A 15,993-nucleotide genomic window follows, 5' to 3' on the forward strand; every position below is an offset into this window, starting at 1 on the left:
GCGAGGGTGGCCGAAAGACCCCGTGGACACCATATTCCTTCCCTTCAAAGCACGCCTGGCGGAGCTCTCCGTCCAGCGCGGCTGTTTACTATGGGGCCATAGAGTAGTCGTACCTGCCTCGCTGAGGACTACTGTCTTGCGGCAGCTGCATTACGCGCACCCCGGAATTGTCCGGATGAAAGCCCTAGGCAGAAGCTACGTCTGGTGGCCCAAGCTTGACCAAGACATAGCCGACCATGTCGCTGGGTGCTCACAATGCCAGAGCGCCCAAGCGTTGCCGCCAAAAGCCGAACCGCGTTCTTGGGATCCCCCATCCACTCCCTGGTCCCGGGTTCATGTTGATTTTGCAGGCCCCATTCAGGGCCGGATGCTGTTCATTGCTGTGGACGCCTTCTCGAAATGGGTCGAGGTCGTACACATGTCCTCCACAACGGCAGACGCGCTCATCGCGACTCTGCGCCACCTGTTTGCCACCCATGGCCTGCCAGACGTGGTGGTCTCGGATAACGGGCCACAGCTGACAGCCGCAACGTTTGAAGCCTTCCTAGCTTCCCTAGGCATTCAACATGCTCTCACCTCCCCGTTCCACCCCTCTAGCAATGGCCTGGCGGAGCGCGCCGTGCGGTCAGTTAAAGAAGCCCTATCCAAAATGGACCACCTCCCCTGGCAAGAACGCATTGACGCCTTCTTGCTGGCCCATCACTCCACGCCCTCACCGGAATCCAATACGAGCCCAGCCGAGCTCCTCATGGGACGCCGGTTGCGAACAACCCTTGACCGGTTGCACCCTGCCTATTCAACCACAAAACCTCTGGATTCCCAGGGTGGGTCTCGCTCATTCGTTCAGGGGGAGGCAGTGTACGCCCGGAATTATGGGGGGCATCCCTTGTGGCTACCGGGCGTAATAACTGACCAGACCAGGCCCTGCTCCTACAGGGTCAGGCTCCTCGACGGCAGAGTCTGGAAACGACACTGCGACCAGTTGCGAGGCAGGCGCCAACCACCAACAAGCCCACCAAGCCAGCAGCCGTCAACCGACCTACCCATTCTGACAGCTCCGACGGACAGCGAAGGGGCCAGAAACGAGGAGGCCAATGGAGGACAAGCAGCAGGAGCCCAAAACCGAAGCGGCGACTTACTTGGTGGGCCAGCTCCGTCCTTTGCTCTTCACCGGCCAGGGCGATCTCCGTCCTCCGATGCAGAATCCTCGGCCGAACACTCAGAGCCTCCAAGCGGTGCAGAAGGGCCTAGGGCATCCGGCCGTATCAGGCGGCGTCCAGCATACTTACAAGACTACGCCTGGGCAAACTTAGGGGGGAGGAGTGTTGTGTTCTGAGCATGCGCTGATTTAGAGTTTAAGCGGGAAGCGCTCGACAGCTGATTGGCTGATCGTTTGACAGCTCCTGTATAAATAGGGAGCTGTCCAAACGAGCAGCGTGCGTTCCTATCTAAGCCGGTTCTGAAGTGTTAGCTTGTACTTTAAGGGAATAAACTTGTTAGCCTTTTATTCCTGTCTCCGCCTCAGTTCTTCTGGCTACCCACAGGTCCTTGGTACACACCATAGACCAATTGCATTCTTTTGCTTTGCTAGATACTCTGAATGAAAGAAACCTTGGAAATCTATTAGGGATGGGAGGTGTTTCAAGCTGTTTGATACCGGTTGAGTAGGAATGTTTTGCTTCTCTTCCAAGAAGCTGAATGGATGAGAAGCAAAATGTTTTGGAGAAAAACAACCAAAAAAGTCCAGATGCCTTTTTTATTTGACCTGGATGACTTGAGAATCGCCATAGATTCTCTTTGATCAATCAATCAATCAATCAATCAGGATAGAGCTGGAAGGGACCTCGGAGGTCTTCTAGTCCAACCCCCTGCTCAAGAAGGAGGCCCTATACATGACCATTTCAGACAGATGGCTGTCCAGTCCCTTCTTAAAAACCTCCAGTGATGGAGCACCCACAACTTCTGACAGCAAGCCATTCCAACCAGAAGTGGTATTCAGCAGGTTCTGACCATTTCTGGAGAACTGGTAGTAGAAATTTTGAGTAATTTGGAGAACCGGTGTATAGCACCTCTGAGTGGCCCCACCCCCATCTATTCTCTGCCTCCCGAGTCCCAGCTGATCGAGAGGAAATGTGGATATGCAGTATCTTTCCCCTAGAATGGGGAGGGAATGGAGATATACAGTATCCTTCCCCTGGAGTGGCGAGGGAATGGAGATTTTGCAGTATCCTTTCCCCAGGAGTGGGGAGGGAATGGAGATTTTATAGTATCCTTCCCCTGGAGTGGGGAGGGAATGGAGATTTTGCAGTATCTTTCCCCTAGAGTGGGGAAGAGAGGGGGATTTTATAGTATCTTTCCCCTGGAATGGGGAGGGGAGGGAGATTTTATAGTATCCTTCCCCTGGAGTCCGGAGGGAGGGGGATTTTATAGTATCCTTCCCCTGGAGTGGGGAGAGAATGGAGATTTTGCAGTATCCTTCCCCTGGAGTGGGGAGGGAATGGAGATTTTATAGTATCCTTACCCTGGAGTGGGGAGGAGAGGGGGATTTTACAGTATCTTTCCCCTGGAGTGTGGAGGGAATGGAGATTTTGCAGTATCCTTCCCCTGGAGTGGGGAGGGAATGGAGATTTTGCAGTATCCTTCCCTGGAGTGGGGAGGAAATGGAGATTTTGAAGTATCCTTCCCCTGGAGTGGGGAGGGAATGGAGATTTTGCAGTATCTTTCCCCTGGAGTGGGGAGGGAATGGAGATTTTGCAGTATCCTTCCCCTGGAGTGGGGAGGGAATGGAGATTTTGCAGTATCCTTCCCCTGGAGTGGGGAGGGAATGGAGATTTTGCAGTATCCTTCCCCTGGAGTGGGGAGGGAATGGAGATTTTGCAGTATCCTTCCCCTGGAGTGGGGAGGGAATGGAGATTTTATAGTATCCTTACCCTGGAGTGGGGAGGAGAGGGGGATTTTACAGTATCCTTCCCTGGAGTGGGGAGGAAATGGAGATTTTGAAGTATCCTTCCCCTGGAGTGGGGAGGGAATGGAGATTTTGCAGTATCTTTCCCCTGGAGTGGGGAGGGAATGGAGATTTTGCAGTATCCTTCCCCTGGAGTGGGGAGGGAATGGAGATTTTGCAGTATCCTTCCCCTGGAGTGGGGAGGGAATGGAGATTTTGCAGTATCCTTCCCCTGGAGTGTGGAGGGAATGGAGATTTTGCGGTATCTTTCCCCTGGAGTGGGGAGGGAATGGAGATTTTACAGTATCTTTCCCCTGGAGTGGGGAGGGAATGGAGATTTTATAGTATCCTTCCCCTGGAGTCGGGAGGGAATGGAGATTTTGCAATATCCTTCCCCTACCACACCCACCAAGCCACACTCAGAGAACCAGTTGTAAAAATTTTTGACTCCCACCATTGATTCCAACTGATTGATTATTCTCACTGTCATCCTTGGAGGCTTTTCATCTCATTTTGTCCCTGTATTTTTTTTTAAAAATCCAGAATCCATTGAAAGTGTTAGCTTCGTGGTTTTGTCCAGGTCTGCTTCTGAAGTCCCTTAAACTGACTTAAGTGATAATTAATATTGATCCTATTGATGTTCCATTGGAGAATGCCTCAACTAAGTACTCCCTTTGCGTTCTGTTGTCAATTTTTTTTCTCCTCCTCCTCCTTTTAGCTTCGGGAAATCCAGTGGCCAAAGTCAAAGTCGTGCTCCGTGTTTTCCTCTCTGCCAAACCTTTCCAAGCCAAAACCTGTCTTGGCTCAGCTATGACTTTGGTCATACTCTCGGTCATCAATGGCACCGTGCCGGCATGCAGCTCTGCAATGTCCAGCCAGCTTTGCTTTCCTGCCATGGACCTCTCTTTTCAAATCATGGAGAACAAGCCCCCTGGAATCTTCCATCAGCTCCAGTCTTTTGCCCTGCAGTACCAGTGTCACAACGTCAGCATTTCCTACAAGCTTATCACAGGTGAACTCTCCATTTACTCAATTGCCTTTTGGGTGATGGTGGTAGGTTCCCCCCCCCGTTATTATTTTTTGTTGTGTAAGGTTAAAAGATAAATTTTCCCCTCGCACATATGTGCTAATCATTCCTGACTCTAGGGGGCGGTGCTCATCTCCGTTTCAAAGCCGAAGAGCCAGCGCTGTCCGAAGACGTCTCCATGGTCATGTGTGGCCGGCTTGACTAAATGCCAAAGGTGCATAGAACACTGTTATCTTCCCACCAAAGGTGGTTCCTATTTTTCTACTTGCATTTTTACGTGCTTTCGAACTACTAGGTTTGCAGAAGCTGGGACAAGTAACGGGAGCTCACTCCGTTATGCAGCACTAGGGATTCTAACCACCAAACTACCAACCTTTCTGATCAACAAGCTCAGCGCCTTAGTCACTGAGCCACTGGATCCTTTTTTGTAAATATAGAAAGAGCGAACATTTCAATGTCTATATAAACAGTGTGTTGTCTGGGTATAGTTGGTTTGAGCCATCATCATCATCATAAAAATCACGTTAATAACATTAGTAATAATCTTATAGTAACAATGATGTCTCATCATAACATTGCTAATAAACATATAATGACAATAGTGCTCATCCATTTGGTAAACCATTTTTACAAAATTAGTCATTCTCTTGTATTATCTGAAATCTAACTTCGGTTTCTGCTCATTAGCCATTGATCGAACAAATCCCATATTAAGAAATATTCAGTGTCTTCCTTGACGTTAATTTTAGGTGTTAATCTGTCCATTTCTGCACATTCCAGTATTTTTTTTATTACTTTCTCCTCTGTAGGGAACTCTATACTCTTCCAGTGTTGTGCAAATACAATTCTAGCCACTGTTAACAGCATTAAGTATGTATTCCCTTTACTATAAGGGACATAGTGGCTCAATGGCTAAGACGCTGAGCTTGTTTATCAGAAAGATCCAAATCCCTAGCACCGAGTAAGAGAATGAGATCCTGTTACTTGTCCCAGTTTCTGCCAATCTAGAAGTTTGAAAGCATGTAAAAATGCAAATAGAAAAAATAGGAACCACCTTTGGTGGGAAAGTAACAGCATTCTGTGCGCCTTTGGCATTGAGTCTTGCCGGCCACATGACCACGGAGATGTCTTAGGACAGTGCTGGCTCTTCGGCTTTGAAACGAAGATGAGCACCGCCCCCTAGATTCGGGAATGACTAGCACCTTGATGGCGAACCTATGGCACAGTGGCTGCTTAGCTCCAACAACTGCTTCCTGTTGGGGCTCTAAGGATCCCAGGCGGGCAGACAAGGAGTGGCTGGGAGGGGAGGTGCGAACAGCGGCTGGCGAGGCACTCTTCTACTTCAGTAACATCAAATTGGTCACACCTACCCAGTCACATGAACACCTAGCCACACCCATCCAACCAGTCAATAGGCAGATCATATTAGCGGCAGACGTGATGAACCGCGGCCTCGAAGCTGTTATGGACTGGATGAGGGTTAACAAGCTCGTGCTCAACCCAGAAAAGACCGAGTGGCTGTTGTGTTTCCCTCCCAGAGATTCGACCAATATTCCATCACTCAGGCTGGGGGGTCAAATTCTACACCCCTCAGAGAGGGTTCGCAACTTGGGAGTCCTCCTGGACTCACAGCTATCGTTTGACCACCATTTAATGGCTGTGACCAGGGGGGCATTCGCCCAGGTTCGCCTGGTGCGCCAGTTGCGACCCTACCTGAATCGGGAGGCTCTCACAACAGTCACCCGGGCCCTTGTGACCTCTAGGCTGGAATACTGCAACGTGCTCTACATGGGGCTGCCCTTGAAGAGCATCCGGCGACTTCAGCTAGTACAGAATGCGGCCGCGCGAGTGATTGTGGGTGCACCTCGGTTCACCCGCATAACACCTATCCTCCGCGAGCTGCGCTGGCTACCTGTCGATCTCCGGATGCGCTTCAAGGTGCTATTAGTCACCCATAAAGCCCTACATGGCAGTGGATCTGGATACTTGAGAGACCGCCTTCTGCCAATTACATCCCTGCGACCAATAAGATCACATAGATTAGGCCTCCTCCGTATACCATCGGCCAGCCAGTGTCGGCTGGCAACTACAAGGAGGAGGGCCTTCTCAGTAGTAGCCCCGACCCTTTGGAACGAGCTCCCCGTAGAGATTCGCACCCTCGCCACCGTCCAGGCCTTCCGCACAGCCTTGAAGAACTGGCTCGCCCGTCAGGCCTGGGGACAAGGATAATTCCCCTCCCGAATGATGAATGTATGTTGTTTATTATTTTATTATATGTCTTATCTTAATGTCTGTATCTCCCCTTCCCCTATTTTATGTGAGCCGCCCTGAGTCCCCTCAGGGAAAAGGGCGGCCTACAAATATTAATAAATCTCTCTAAATCTCTCTGTGGGATTTAAAATTATGAATTCAGTGGTCCCTAAAATCCAAAAGGTTGGGGACTCCTGGATTAGAAGACTTCTAAGGTCCCTTTCAGCTGTCTTCCAATTACTATTACTGTCTTTTCATACTTCAAAGCAGAAGTCCCAATGATCTAATCCCCCTTTCCCAGTCTCTGAATTAAAGAACCAGGATATGCGATGTGTCTGAATGTTGAGTTGTGAGGTGTATATGATGGACTTTTAGGATCAAACGATCGCTCCAGGTTTCATGATAAAATAAGTTTTTTTCTTTCTACCGTGTTCCAGATGAGAACCTGCCCTTTTATTATAATGAGGAGACCACCACTATAGGAGTGTCCAAACCCCTCGACCGAGAAGAACGGGAAAAGTATGAGATGTTGGCTCAGTGCACCTTGAAGGAAGGCTCCCAGGAGACGCTCAAGGAGGTCCCTCTGCTCATCCATATTCTGGATGAAGACGACATGCCTCCTTTCCTGTCCAATGGGACCAGCACAACGGACGCCATAGTGGAGTTCAAAAGAGAAGAGGTAAGCTGGCACAAGGAGAATTTTGTCCTTAGGTCTCGTGTTGAGATAGCTGGGTTGTAATAGTTATCGTATTTTTGGGATTATAAAACACACCTGACTATAAGAGGCCTCTGCGTGCCTCATTTTCAGCCCTTTTGAAGGCCTTTTCCAGCCTTTTTTCTGCCCATTTTTGAACCTTTTTGGGCCCATTTTCAAGGCTTTTCGTGGCCTGTTTTTGAGGCTTTTTTTTACCTGGTTTTTTTGGGGGAAAAACAAGCCTAAAAAAGCCTCAAAAATGGGATGAAAAAAGGCCTGAAAAAGGGGCGTGCAGAAGCCAAAAAATGGCAGCGGGTAGGCAGGGCGTCAGCAATATTTGGTCTATAAGACACACAGACATTTTCACCCACTTTTGGGAGACAAAAAGTGCATCTTACAGTCTGAAAAATACAGTAAATATAGCAATTAAAAGATGCTTGCTCCTGGGGAGGAAAGCCATGGCAAATCTAGACAGCATCCTAAAAAGCAGAGACATCATTCTGCTTACAAAAGTGTATATAGTCAAGGCTGTGGTTTTCCCAGTTGAAATGGATGGCTGTGAAAGTTGGACCATTAGAAAGGCTGAGCGCTAAAGAATGGAGGCCTTTGAACTCTGGTGCCGGAGAAGACTCCTGCAAGTCCCTTGGACTGCAAGGCTATCCAACTGGTCAGTCCTAGAGGAGATCAATCCTGACTGCTCTTTAGAAGACCAGATCTGAAGGTGAAACTCAAATGCTTTGGCCACCTAATGAGAAGGAAGAACTCACTGGAGAAGAGCCTAAGAGCTGGGAAGGATTGAGGGCAAAAGAAGAAGGGGACGACAGACAATGAGGTGTCTGGATGGAGTCACTGAAGCAGTCGGTGTGACCTTAAATGGGCTCCAGAGGATAGTAGAGGAAGGCCTGGAAGCAAGTTGCCATGGGTTCGCGATGGGTCGGACACAATTTCACAATTAACAACAACAATGATAGCGAACTAGCTAGCTAGCTAGACAGACAGACAGACAAACACACACACACACACATACACACACAGGATGTCTATAAAAGAAAACAAATATTATTTTGTAAGGGTAGTTTGGAGGAAGGGATCCAAATTTAATACTGAAATGGACTTCTAAAAACAGAAGTGCCTTTCCTGACCTCTACTTTGCAAGCACTGCTTAGCCCTTATATGAAGTTATTCTTCTTCATCCAATAAGTTGTTTTCCTTGCCTGGAATATTTGGCAAGAAAAAAAGTTCCATTTTTGGGTGTTTGCTGCCACCATCAGACCAGAATTATGATTGCTACTTTTCTTTAGTCTCAGCTCTTCTTGACTGCAGGGTTGAAGATTATGGGTGTGATCATATTGATCCGAGAAGCTTGTTTAGCTCTGATTAATCGTGGTTGCATAGATTATGCTGATGTGTCATACAAGCTCTTGAAACAAGTACACATTTTTCCCAGCTTCGTTCCTTATCTTGGTCTAAAATGCATCTTTTAAAGCCTTATTAACGTCTCTGTTAAGAACTCTTTCAGGAGTTGGGTATGGCCAGTCTATAGAAAAGAACTAAGGGTGACATGATAGTAGTATTCCAGTATTTGGGAGGCTGCCACAAAGAAGAGGGGGTCCATTTATTTTCCAAAGCACCAGAAGGCAAGACAAGAAGCAATGGATGGAAACTAATGAAGGAGAGAAGCAATGTGGAATTAAGGAGAAATTTCCTAACAGTGAGGACAAGGTGGCGCAGTGGTTAAATGCAGCACTGCAGGCTACTGCTAGATCAGCAGGTCAGCGGTTCAAATCTCACCGGCTCAGGGTTGACTCAGCCTTCCATCCTTCCGAGGTGGGTAAAATGAGGACCCAGATTGTTGGGGGCAATATGCTGACTCTCTGTAAACCGCTTAGAGAGGCCTGAAAGGCCTATGAAGCGGTATATAAGTCTACTGCTATTGCTATTGCTATATTAACCAGTGGAACAGCTTGCCACCAGACGTTGTGGGTGCTTCAGAGGTTTGTAAGAAAAGACTGAAAATTGTCGCCAGCTAGACCTTTGGTCTGGGGTTAATCTATGCTAATGATTAACTCCCAAACAATCTTAACAGTCCATCAATTCAGTTTATTAGGGTCATAGACCAGAGACCAGTCTAACAGTCCTTGCTAGCACTGATGATGTTACCTAGTTTGGGTAATAAAATGTCTGCAAGAAAGCAACTGAGCTCAGAGAGGACCCCCCCCCTCTTTCCATTCTTTGTATTTAGACCTGTTACATTTTGTGTTGTTGTTGTTTGGATGCTCTCCCTTCTGTATCCTCTTGCAGAGAATGAGCAGGGGAGGTGTGTTGTAAATAATTGAATGAGAAATGCTTCATTCATTTAGTTCATGGCTGAAATGTGTTTCCACCGATCGCTGCTGTCTAAGTTTGGAAACACTAATGCACTAAGCCCATAATGGGGAATCTGTGGCATGCGTGCTGCAGGTGGCATGCAGAGCCCTCTTTGGGAGCACATGAGCTCTCGCCCAGCACAACTCCACCACGCATGTGCAGCTGCCTTCTGCCGGCCAGGGTTTCTGCCATGCATGCGTGGGATCCCGCAGATTACTGATATGATCTGCCTAATGAACGGCTAGGCGGTCATGTGACTGGGTGGGCATGGCCAACTCAATGCCATTCATGTCAAGTGGTGTCTCAACAGCCTCTCCTCGCCCCTCTCCTCCCAGCCATTCCTTGCCTGCCCACCTGGGCTCCTTAGGGCCCCAACAGGAAGCCGTTGTTGGAGCTAAGCAGCCACCATGAGACAGCATTGGCAAAACAGCTCAGTTCAAATTGGATCTGACCGAGAAGGAGGCTCAACAGAAGCACCTCACCGAGGATTACAAGCATAGGCTTTCCAAGCAGAGGGAAGACCTGCGGGAGTGCAAGGCCAGGTCTTGGTGCCTGGAGGCTCAGCGAGCTGAGATGGTCAGCCAGTTCCAGGCCATGATGAACTCCCACTGGAATGAGGCCCTCCGGCTCTTTACCACCAGCAGTGCTTCCCTCCAGCCTTCGTCCAAAGCTCTGCACCAGGAGGCTGAAGCAGACCCCAAGTTGGAACTTTTGCCCTCCTCTGACCCCTACAAAAAAAAAACCCAAACAGGGAGACTGTTTGCAGCAACCACAAACATCCATTGCATGTATTTGTCCCAAGGGCCGTAGTTCGAGGACCCCTAATTTGGTGCAATATAGAAAATGCAAATAATTTTTCTGCAGACCATCAAAATTTTCTTGTGGACCACCAGTTGGTGCCTACTACTTTAATCTACCTCTCTTCTTTTCCAGGGCACCGTCTTGGCAGCATTATCAGTCCTGGATACAGACACAACTCCTATCTACCCTATCGATACCAGCAGGAAGAAATATACGGGCACCATTAATTCATCAGATCCGTGGATACAGGAAACGTTTCGTGTGGACCATCTCTTCCACGAGATCAATTTCCACCCAAATGGCAGCCAAGTGCGGGGCACGCAACACGAATATAGTAAGTTTATGCACGTCTTTATTATTGCAACTGCACCTTCTGGTAAAAGGATCATGGTTAGAATTCAAGATGATTTGGAAAGGGTTTTTTTTTAATTCTTGGAAACATACACACATGCACAAACACACACCTGTATTTCTGTATGTGCATCTGTGTAGGTGCCTCCTTTCTAAAGCGTTAGGTGAAACATTTATTGGGCTTTAATAAATTAGGTATGATATAAATTATTAAATAAGTAGGAAATAATACACAGAACCTTTCTGGCTCTGCAGATCAGCAGTGGCTAGAAGGAATGGTTTTATTGAGGCCCACCAGCGGCCAGTGCAGGTGGCAGCAGAGTCGGACAATGAGGAGGTTGGGGAGGAACATGGGCCAGTCCTGGAGGCTGGGGAAGGCTCGGACGAAGGCTCTGCATTGGAGGCAGAGACGGGCCCAAGGCCATCTGGCAGTGATCAGGTGCCTACAGAGCTGGACAACAGTGAGGCAGAGGAACAGCTAGAGCCTGTTCTCAGTGTACACGTGCGCAGCGCTGCCAGAAGAAAAGAATAACTCAGAAATCGGGGTCAACTTGGGATTAAAGCCACAGGTGGAAGGTGATTGGCCTCTCCCATGGGAAATAAAAGAGGAGCGAAAGGGGAGTGGGCTTTTGCAGGAAACAATTTGTTTGTTCGTTCATTAGTTCGTGTCCATGAATCTCAGAGACTCTGTGCCCAGTCTTTCCTTGCACAGCACCTCATTTGGAAAATATTTACATGGCAGCTTTCCAAGATAGATAAGGTCTGTACTCATAAATATTCCTTTGAAAGGCTGTTTACCAGGCATTTGCTGAATGTGAATGAGAGGAATTCACATTCATTTAATAAAAGGGGTTTTGTCGGGACCAGGAATCTGCTTCGTACTTTTTGGGGCAGCCTGGGTCAAAAGATTTTTTGCACATGTGTGTGCCCCTTGTGCGGCCCAGTTCCCAAAGGACCACAACGCAGGGGTTGCAGACTCCTGGCACAGCAGATAACAGCATCTAACTGAGCTTGAGTTTGGTTGATCCCAGAATGGTAAGTGGTGTTAAACCTGGTTAGTATTGGATGAGTGATGGCCAGGAAAAATCTCAATATAGACAAGTGGAGAAGACATTCTAGACCACGGATGTCAAACTTGGCTTGTCTCGTTGCCATCAGGTGATGTTTCATGATGTTTTTCTCATTCGCGGAGCTGGGGTGGGTGTGGCCTGCATGTGACACATGCGCCTTGTGAGCCGCCAGTTTGACACACCTGTCCTAGACAAAAACAATGGCAAATCATGACAAAGAAAATAATATGATTGCATCTTTGTAAATCACTTGGACTAAAGGTCAATTCCAGCAAAACGTACTTTAGCTTAGGAATAAACACATTGAATAATCTTATATTTCATTTAAACTAAAATATATCCCTCAAATGCAAATTTACCCATGTTCCAGATTAAACTTATAATAAAGGTAACAGTTTACCCTGCCCAGTTGGGGACAAATGTGGAGACTCTAGAAAGAGTGCAGGGAAGAGCAACCAAGATTATTGGAGGACTGGATGCTAAAACATATGAAGAATGGTTGCTGGAGTTGGGTATGTCTAGTTTGATGAAAAGGACTAGGAGTGAGATGATAGCAGTGTTCAGATATCTCAGGGGTTGCCACAAAGAAGAGGGAGTCAATCAGTTCTCCAAAGCACCTGAGGGCAGGACAAGATGCAATGGGTGGAAACTAATCAAGGAGAGAAACGACTTGTCAGAAATCAGAAATTTCCTGACAGTTAGAACAATTCATCAGTGGAACAATTTGCCTCCAGAAGTTGTTAATGCTCCAACACTGGAAGTTTTTAAAAAGATGTTGGATAACCATTTGTTTGAAGTGGTGTAAGGTTTCCTGCCTAAGCAGGAGGTTGGACTAAAAGACCTCCAAGATCCCTTCCAACTCTTGTTATTCTGTATTCTGTTTCCTTGAAAAGATTTTGGGGTTGTGTTATGGAACAGAACTCTGCATTTCAGTATGTCTGTGGCCAGATTTCCCCATAAACTACTGTTTTTCATAAGTCCAGTGCCTGTCCATTCTTTATCCACTGGGTGTCTCTCTTTGTTGTGTATTTCCTTCTCCCAAGTGCTAAAGTATAGGGAAGCTAAACCAATTTTCTATTATTATTATTTTTTTTTTTGCAGAGTTGATACTAAACAGGACTGTTTCCATTACGGAAAGCCGTTCCATCCTGTTGGATGTCATTGTGAACGACACAACGTATCAGGGGCCTGACAAATCCTTGACCCTTCACTTCAACGTCTCCATCCTTCTGGTCTCCATCCATTTCTCAAACCCAACCTATCGGTTCAGGGTGAACAGAAATGCCGCCAACTTTTCACAAGTGAGGATGGCGCCTCTCTTCTTTTTTACACATGAGTGTCTTAGAATTCAGTCATCAGGCAGGGAAACATATGCACAAATGAAAAGATGGTTAGGATCAGAGGTGGTATTCAGCCGGTTCTGACCGGCTCAGGTGAACTGGCAGCGGAAATTTTAAGCCATTTGGAGAATCGTCAAATACCATCTCTGACTGGCCCGCCCTGCCCTTTGCAGGAAAGCTTGCTAGGCTGAAAAAGGGGTGCAGAGTTTTGGCTCCCAGAAGGCTTCAGGGAGGCTTGCTAGGCCCAATTTGAATCCCACCACTGGTTAGGTGGGATTCAAAATTTTTACCACCGGTTCTGTGGGCGTGGCTTGGTGGGCATGGCAGTGGAAGGATACTGTAAAATCTCCATTCCCTCCACACTCCAGGGGAAGGTTACTGCAAAATCCCCATTCCCTCCCGATCAGCTGGGACTCGGGAGGCAGAGAATAGATGGGGGTGGGGCCAGTCAGAAGTCGTATTTACTAGTTCTCCAAACTACTCAAAATTTCCACTACCGGTTATCCAGAACCAGTCAGAACCTGCTGAATGCCACTTCTGGTTAGGATGTAGACAATTTGAGCAATAAATCTACTTAATTGAACCTTCACATATTGGTCTTTCGTACCTAACAGGTGCGCATTTATTAAGACATGCATTAAAACAGTAAATTATAATTAATAAAATGTTTAAAGCGGTTGCAAAGACAAAATAATTAACTGCTTAAAGATGATTAAGCGATAGAGGAAGTGTTTAGTCGATGAAATGATCTGCGTTTGCAATTTAGGAGGAAGCAATTAATTTACAGTTAATTTGGACTGGCGATTTTTGTCGTTGCAAATAGCGGACTTTACGCTATGACGCAAGTGTTTGAATAAATTCATGTTATGACATGAATGCTAATCTCTTCCACTGTATAAGCACGCATGTATCTTCCTTTATTTGTTTCTCGTGTGCTGAGTTACCTTTACATTTAATCTAGTTTATTGTTAGGCCGTGCTGTAGGCCTGTTTTCAGGGCTGGAAAAATGTAGCTTTTCAATCCCTATCGATCCAAATTTGCTCACAGTTTACCTGTGTTAGAGATAACGTCTTAAGTAATTTGTGCAATTTGAGTAAAAAATGCAGATGTTCCAAGCAGCAGAGCAAAAGAAAGCAGCGAAGGGTAAGAGAAGGAAAAAAAATGAGGATAATGCTAAAAATGAAACCATATGAGAAGCTGGTGAATGGATGTCCTGTTTTAGAACTGGATATCGTAAAAGACGATAGTGTTTTATGTGAATTCCATTTGGGTTCAGTTCCAAGTGGGGAAAAAGATACTGGATTCATGGAAGTTGCTTGGAAAGAAGGTTTATTGATGGTGGACAGGTCCTCATGGTTTGAGGTCCTGGGTTCAAAAGGGAAGAGATGCTGAGAGTGCCCCGGTTTTATGCCCTCTCTGGGCTTTTGAATTTGAGCTTGTATTCTGATTGGTTGTCAGAAACCCATGGGACCATGCAGGGGCAACTCTTCAGGCTGTCTTGAGTCCCAGGCTTGGTTGAGCCTTGCTGGGTGATGTAATCTTTCCAGGTGCCATATGGTGAGATGGGTAGAGGGCTTTGGGCAATTCCTACTATGGCTCTACCTGAAGGAGGTAGATTTTTGTTATGTGGAATAGCCTGGCTCAGGCCTTAATGGTCCGTTGACAAAGATGGGGGGGGGGCTGAGTTTCTGCCTCCCTTTTAGAGGAAATATTCTGCCCTTTTAATATTTCCTAAAATATCTCATTTTTCTAGGAGAGGGGTGGGTGTTAACTTCCTACAATAGGAACTAATTCATCCTTCATTGTTTGAAATCAATGTTTAGCTCCTTTTTCGAGGCTTAATTTGGAGATTGTTCACATTTGTTAATGGATAAATTCAATTTATATGTACCGTTCTCCCAAAAATAAGACTCCCCCGGATAATAAGTCCATTTGGGACCCAAAAATAAACCCTCCCAGAAAATATTGCAACACAGCCACAGTCGTGAAGTGACCACGCTCGTCGCCTCCTGCACCTCAAAAATAATAATACTTCCCTGAAAATTAGGCCAAGCGCTTATTTCAAGGGTCAAAAGAAAATAAGACCCTGACTTACTTTTGGGGAAACACGCTATGCAGCTCTAATGAGCATACAATCCCAACCATTCACAAGCATTGTTGCAGGTAAGTTACCTTAACTGCATTCGCCCCTCCCCCCCAAAAAAAAATCACATTCCAAGAAGATAATAAAATTAAAGCATGGAGATTTGTCTTACTTCCGGAGAGGAGGAAAAGTATGTGGTTTTGTTACTAAGGTTGTGCCGAAGAAAAATGACTCCAAAATGTTGTCTTAAACCCATCCGCTTTAATTCCAGGCGTAGTATTTCTCCTCCGTTTATTGAAATAAGAATAGCAACACATTAAAAGGCCATTAACTTCCTACTTGTTTTCTTGGAAGTTCTAAAGTAAAGATGACTCATTCCAAAAGTTGCATTTAAGATGCCTTTAATTCATGAGTAATTCATTTTGAAAGTTTATTGGCAAAAATTCTGAAACTCCCCAGAAGTCTTTAAAACAATGAAAAACAGTAGATCCCAACCAGGGAAGGGCTTCAAAAATTGAAGCAATGGGTTCGCTGCCCCATTGCTGGGTGGGTGTGGCCATGGTGTGTGTGGTTTTGTTGGCCTCCTGCACCACAGTGGAGGGGGGTGTTTTTTGCCCTCCCCAGGCTTCGGAGGCTTTCCTCGAGCTTCTGGGCCGGCAAAAACTGCTTCCCCCAGGTTCTGGAGGCCGGAAACAGGCCCGTTTCCGGACTTCCGGAACTTCCTGTAGGTTCGTTTTCCCTCCTCCCTGAGCCTCCGCGTGGGTTTACCTGGCACTTACCTGGCATGATGAACGGGCCGCATGGAGACTCCTGGGAGGGGAGGGGAGGGCAGGGGCTGGGTGGGCATGGCCAGCCAGGGGTGGCATTTGGCGGTTTGCCGAACTGGGCAGAATCTTAGCTAGAACATCTCCCGAACCCATGCGAACCTCCATCAGACCACTCCTGTAATCCCAGCCTATATCACAAATGAGATTGAGAAACAGTTTAGGAAGGATTTGTTACAAGTCTTTAATTCAGTTTTTCTAAATCAATAAAAAAAATTTTTTTTTTAAATAAACTATGTGCA

The 15,993-nt window shown here is 46.7% G+C and overlaps 1 protein-coding gene across 1 annotated transcript in view; it reads left to right on the forward strand.

The window, feature by feature from the left end:
* Nucleotides 1–15,993, forward strand: part of RET (ret proto-oncogene) — an 80,007-nt gene that overhangs the window by 20,560 nt on the left and 43,454 nt on the right. Inside the window, exons 3-6 of the mRNA XM_032232232.1 lie at nt 3,663–3,956; nt 6,659–6,900; nt 10,216–10,417; nt 12,606–12,805. Coding sequence (XP_032088123.1) covers nt 3,663–3,956; nt 6,659–6,900; nt 10,216–10,417; nt 12,606–12,805 — 938 coding nt within the window. The remainder of the gene's footprint in view (nt 1–3,662; nt 3,957–6,658; nt 6,901–10,215; nt 10,418–12,605; nt 12,806–15,993) is intronic.

This window comes from Thamnophis elegans, chromosome 15, assembly GCF_009769535.1.
Source record: "Thamnophis elegans isolate rThaEle1 chromosome 15, rThaEle1.pri, whole genome shotgun sequence".
NCBI lineage: Eukaryota > Metazoa > Chordata > Lepidosauria > Squamata > Colubridae > Thamnophis > Thamnophis elegans.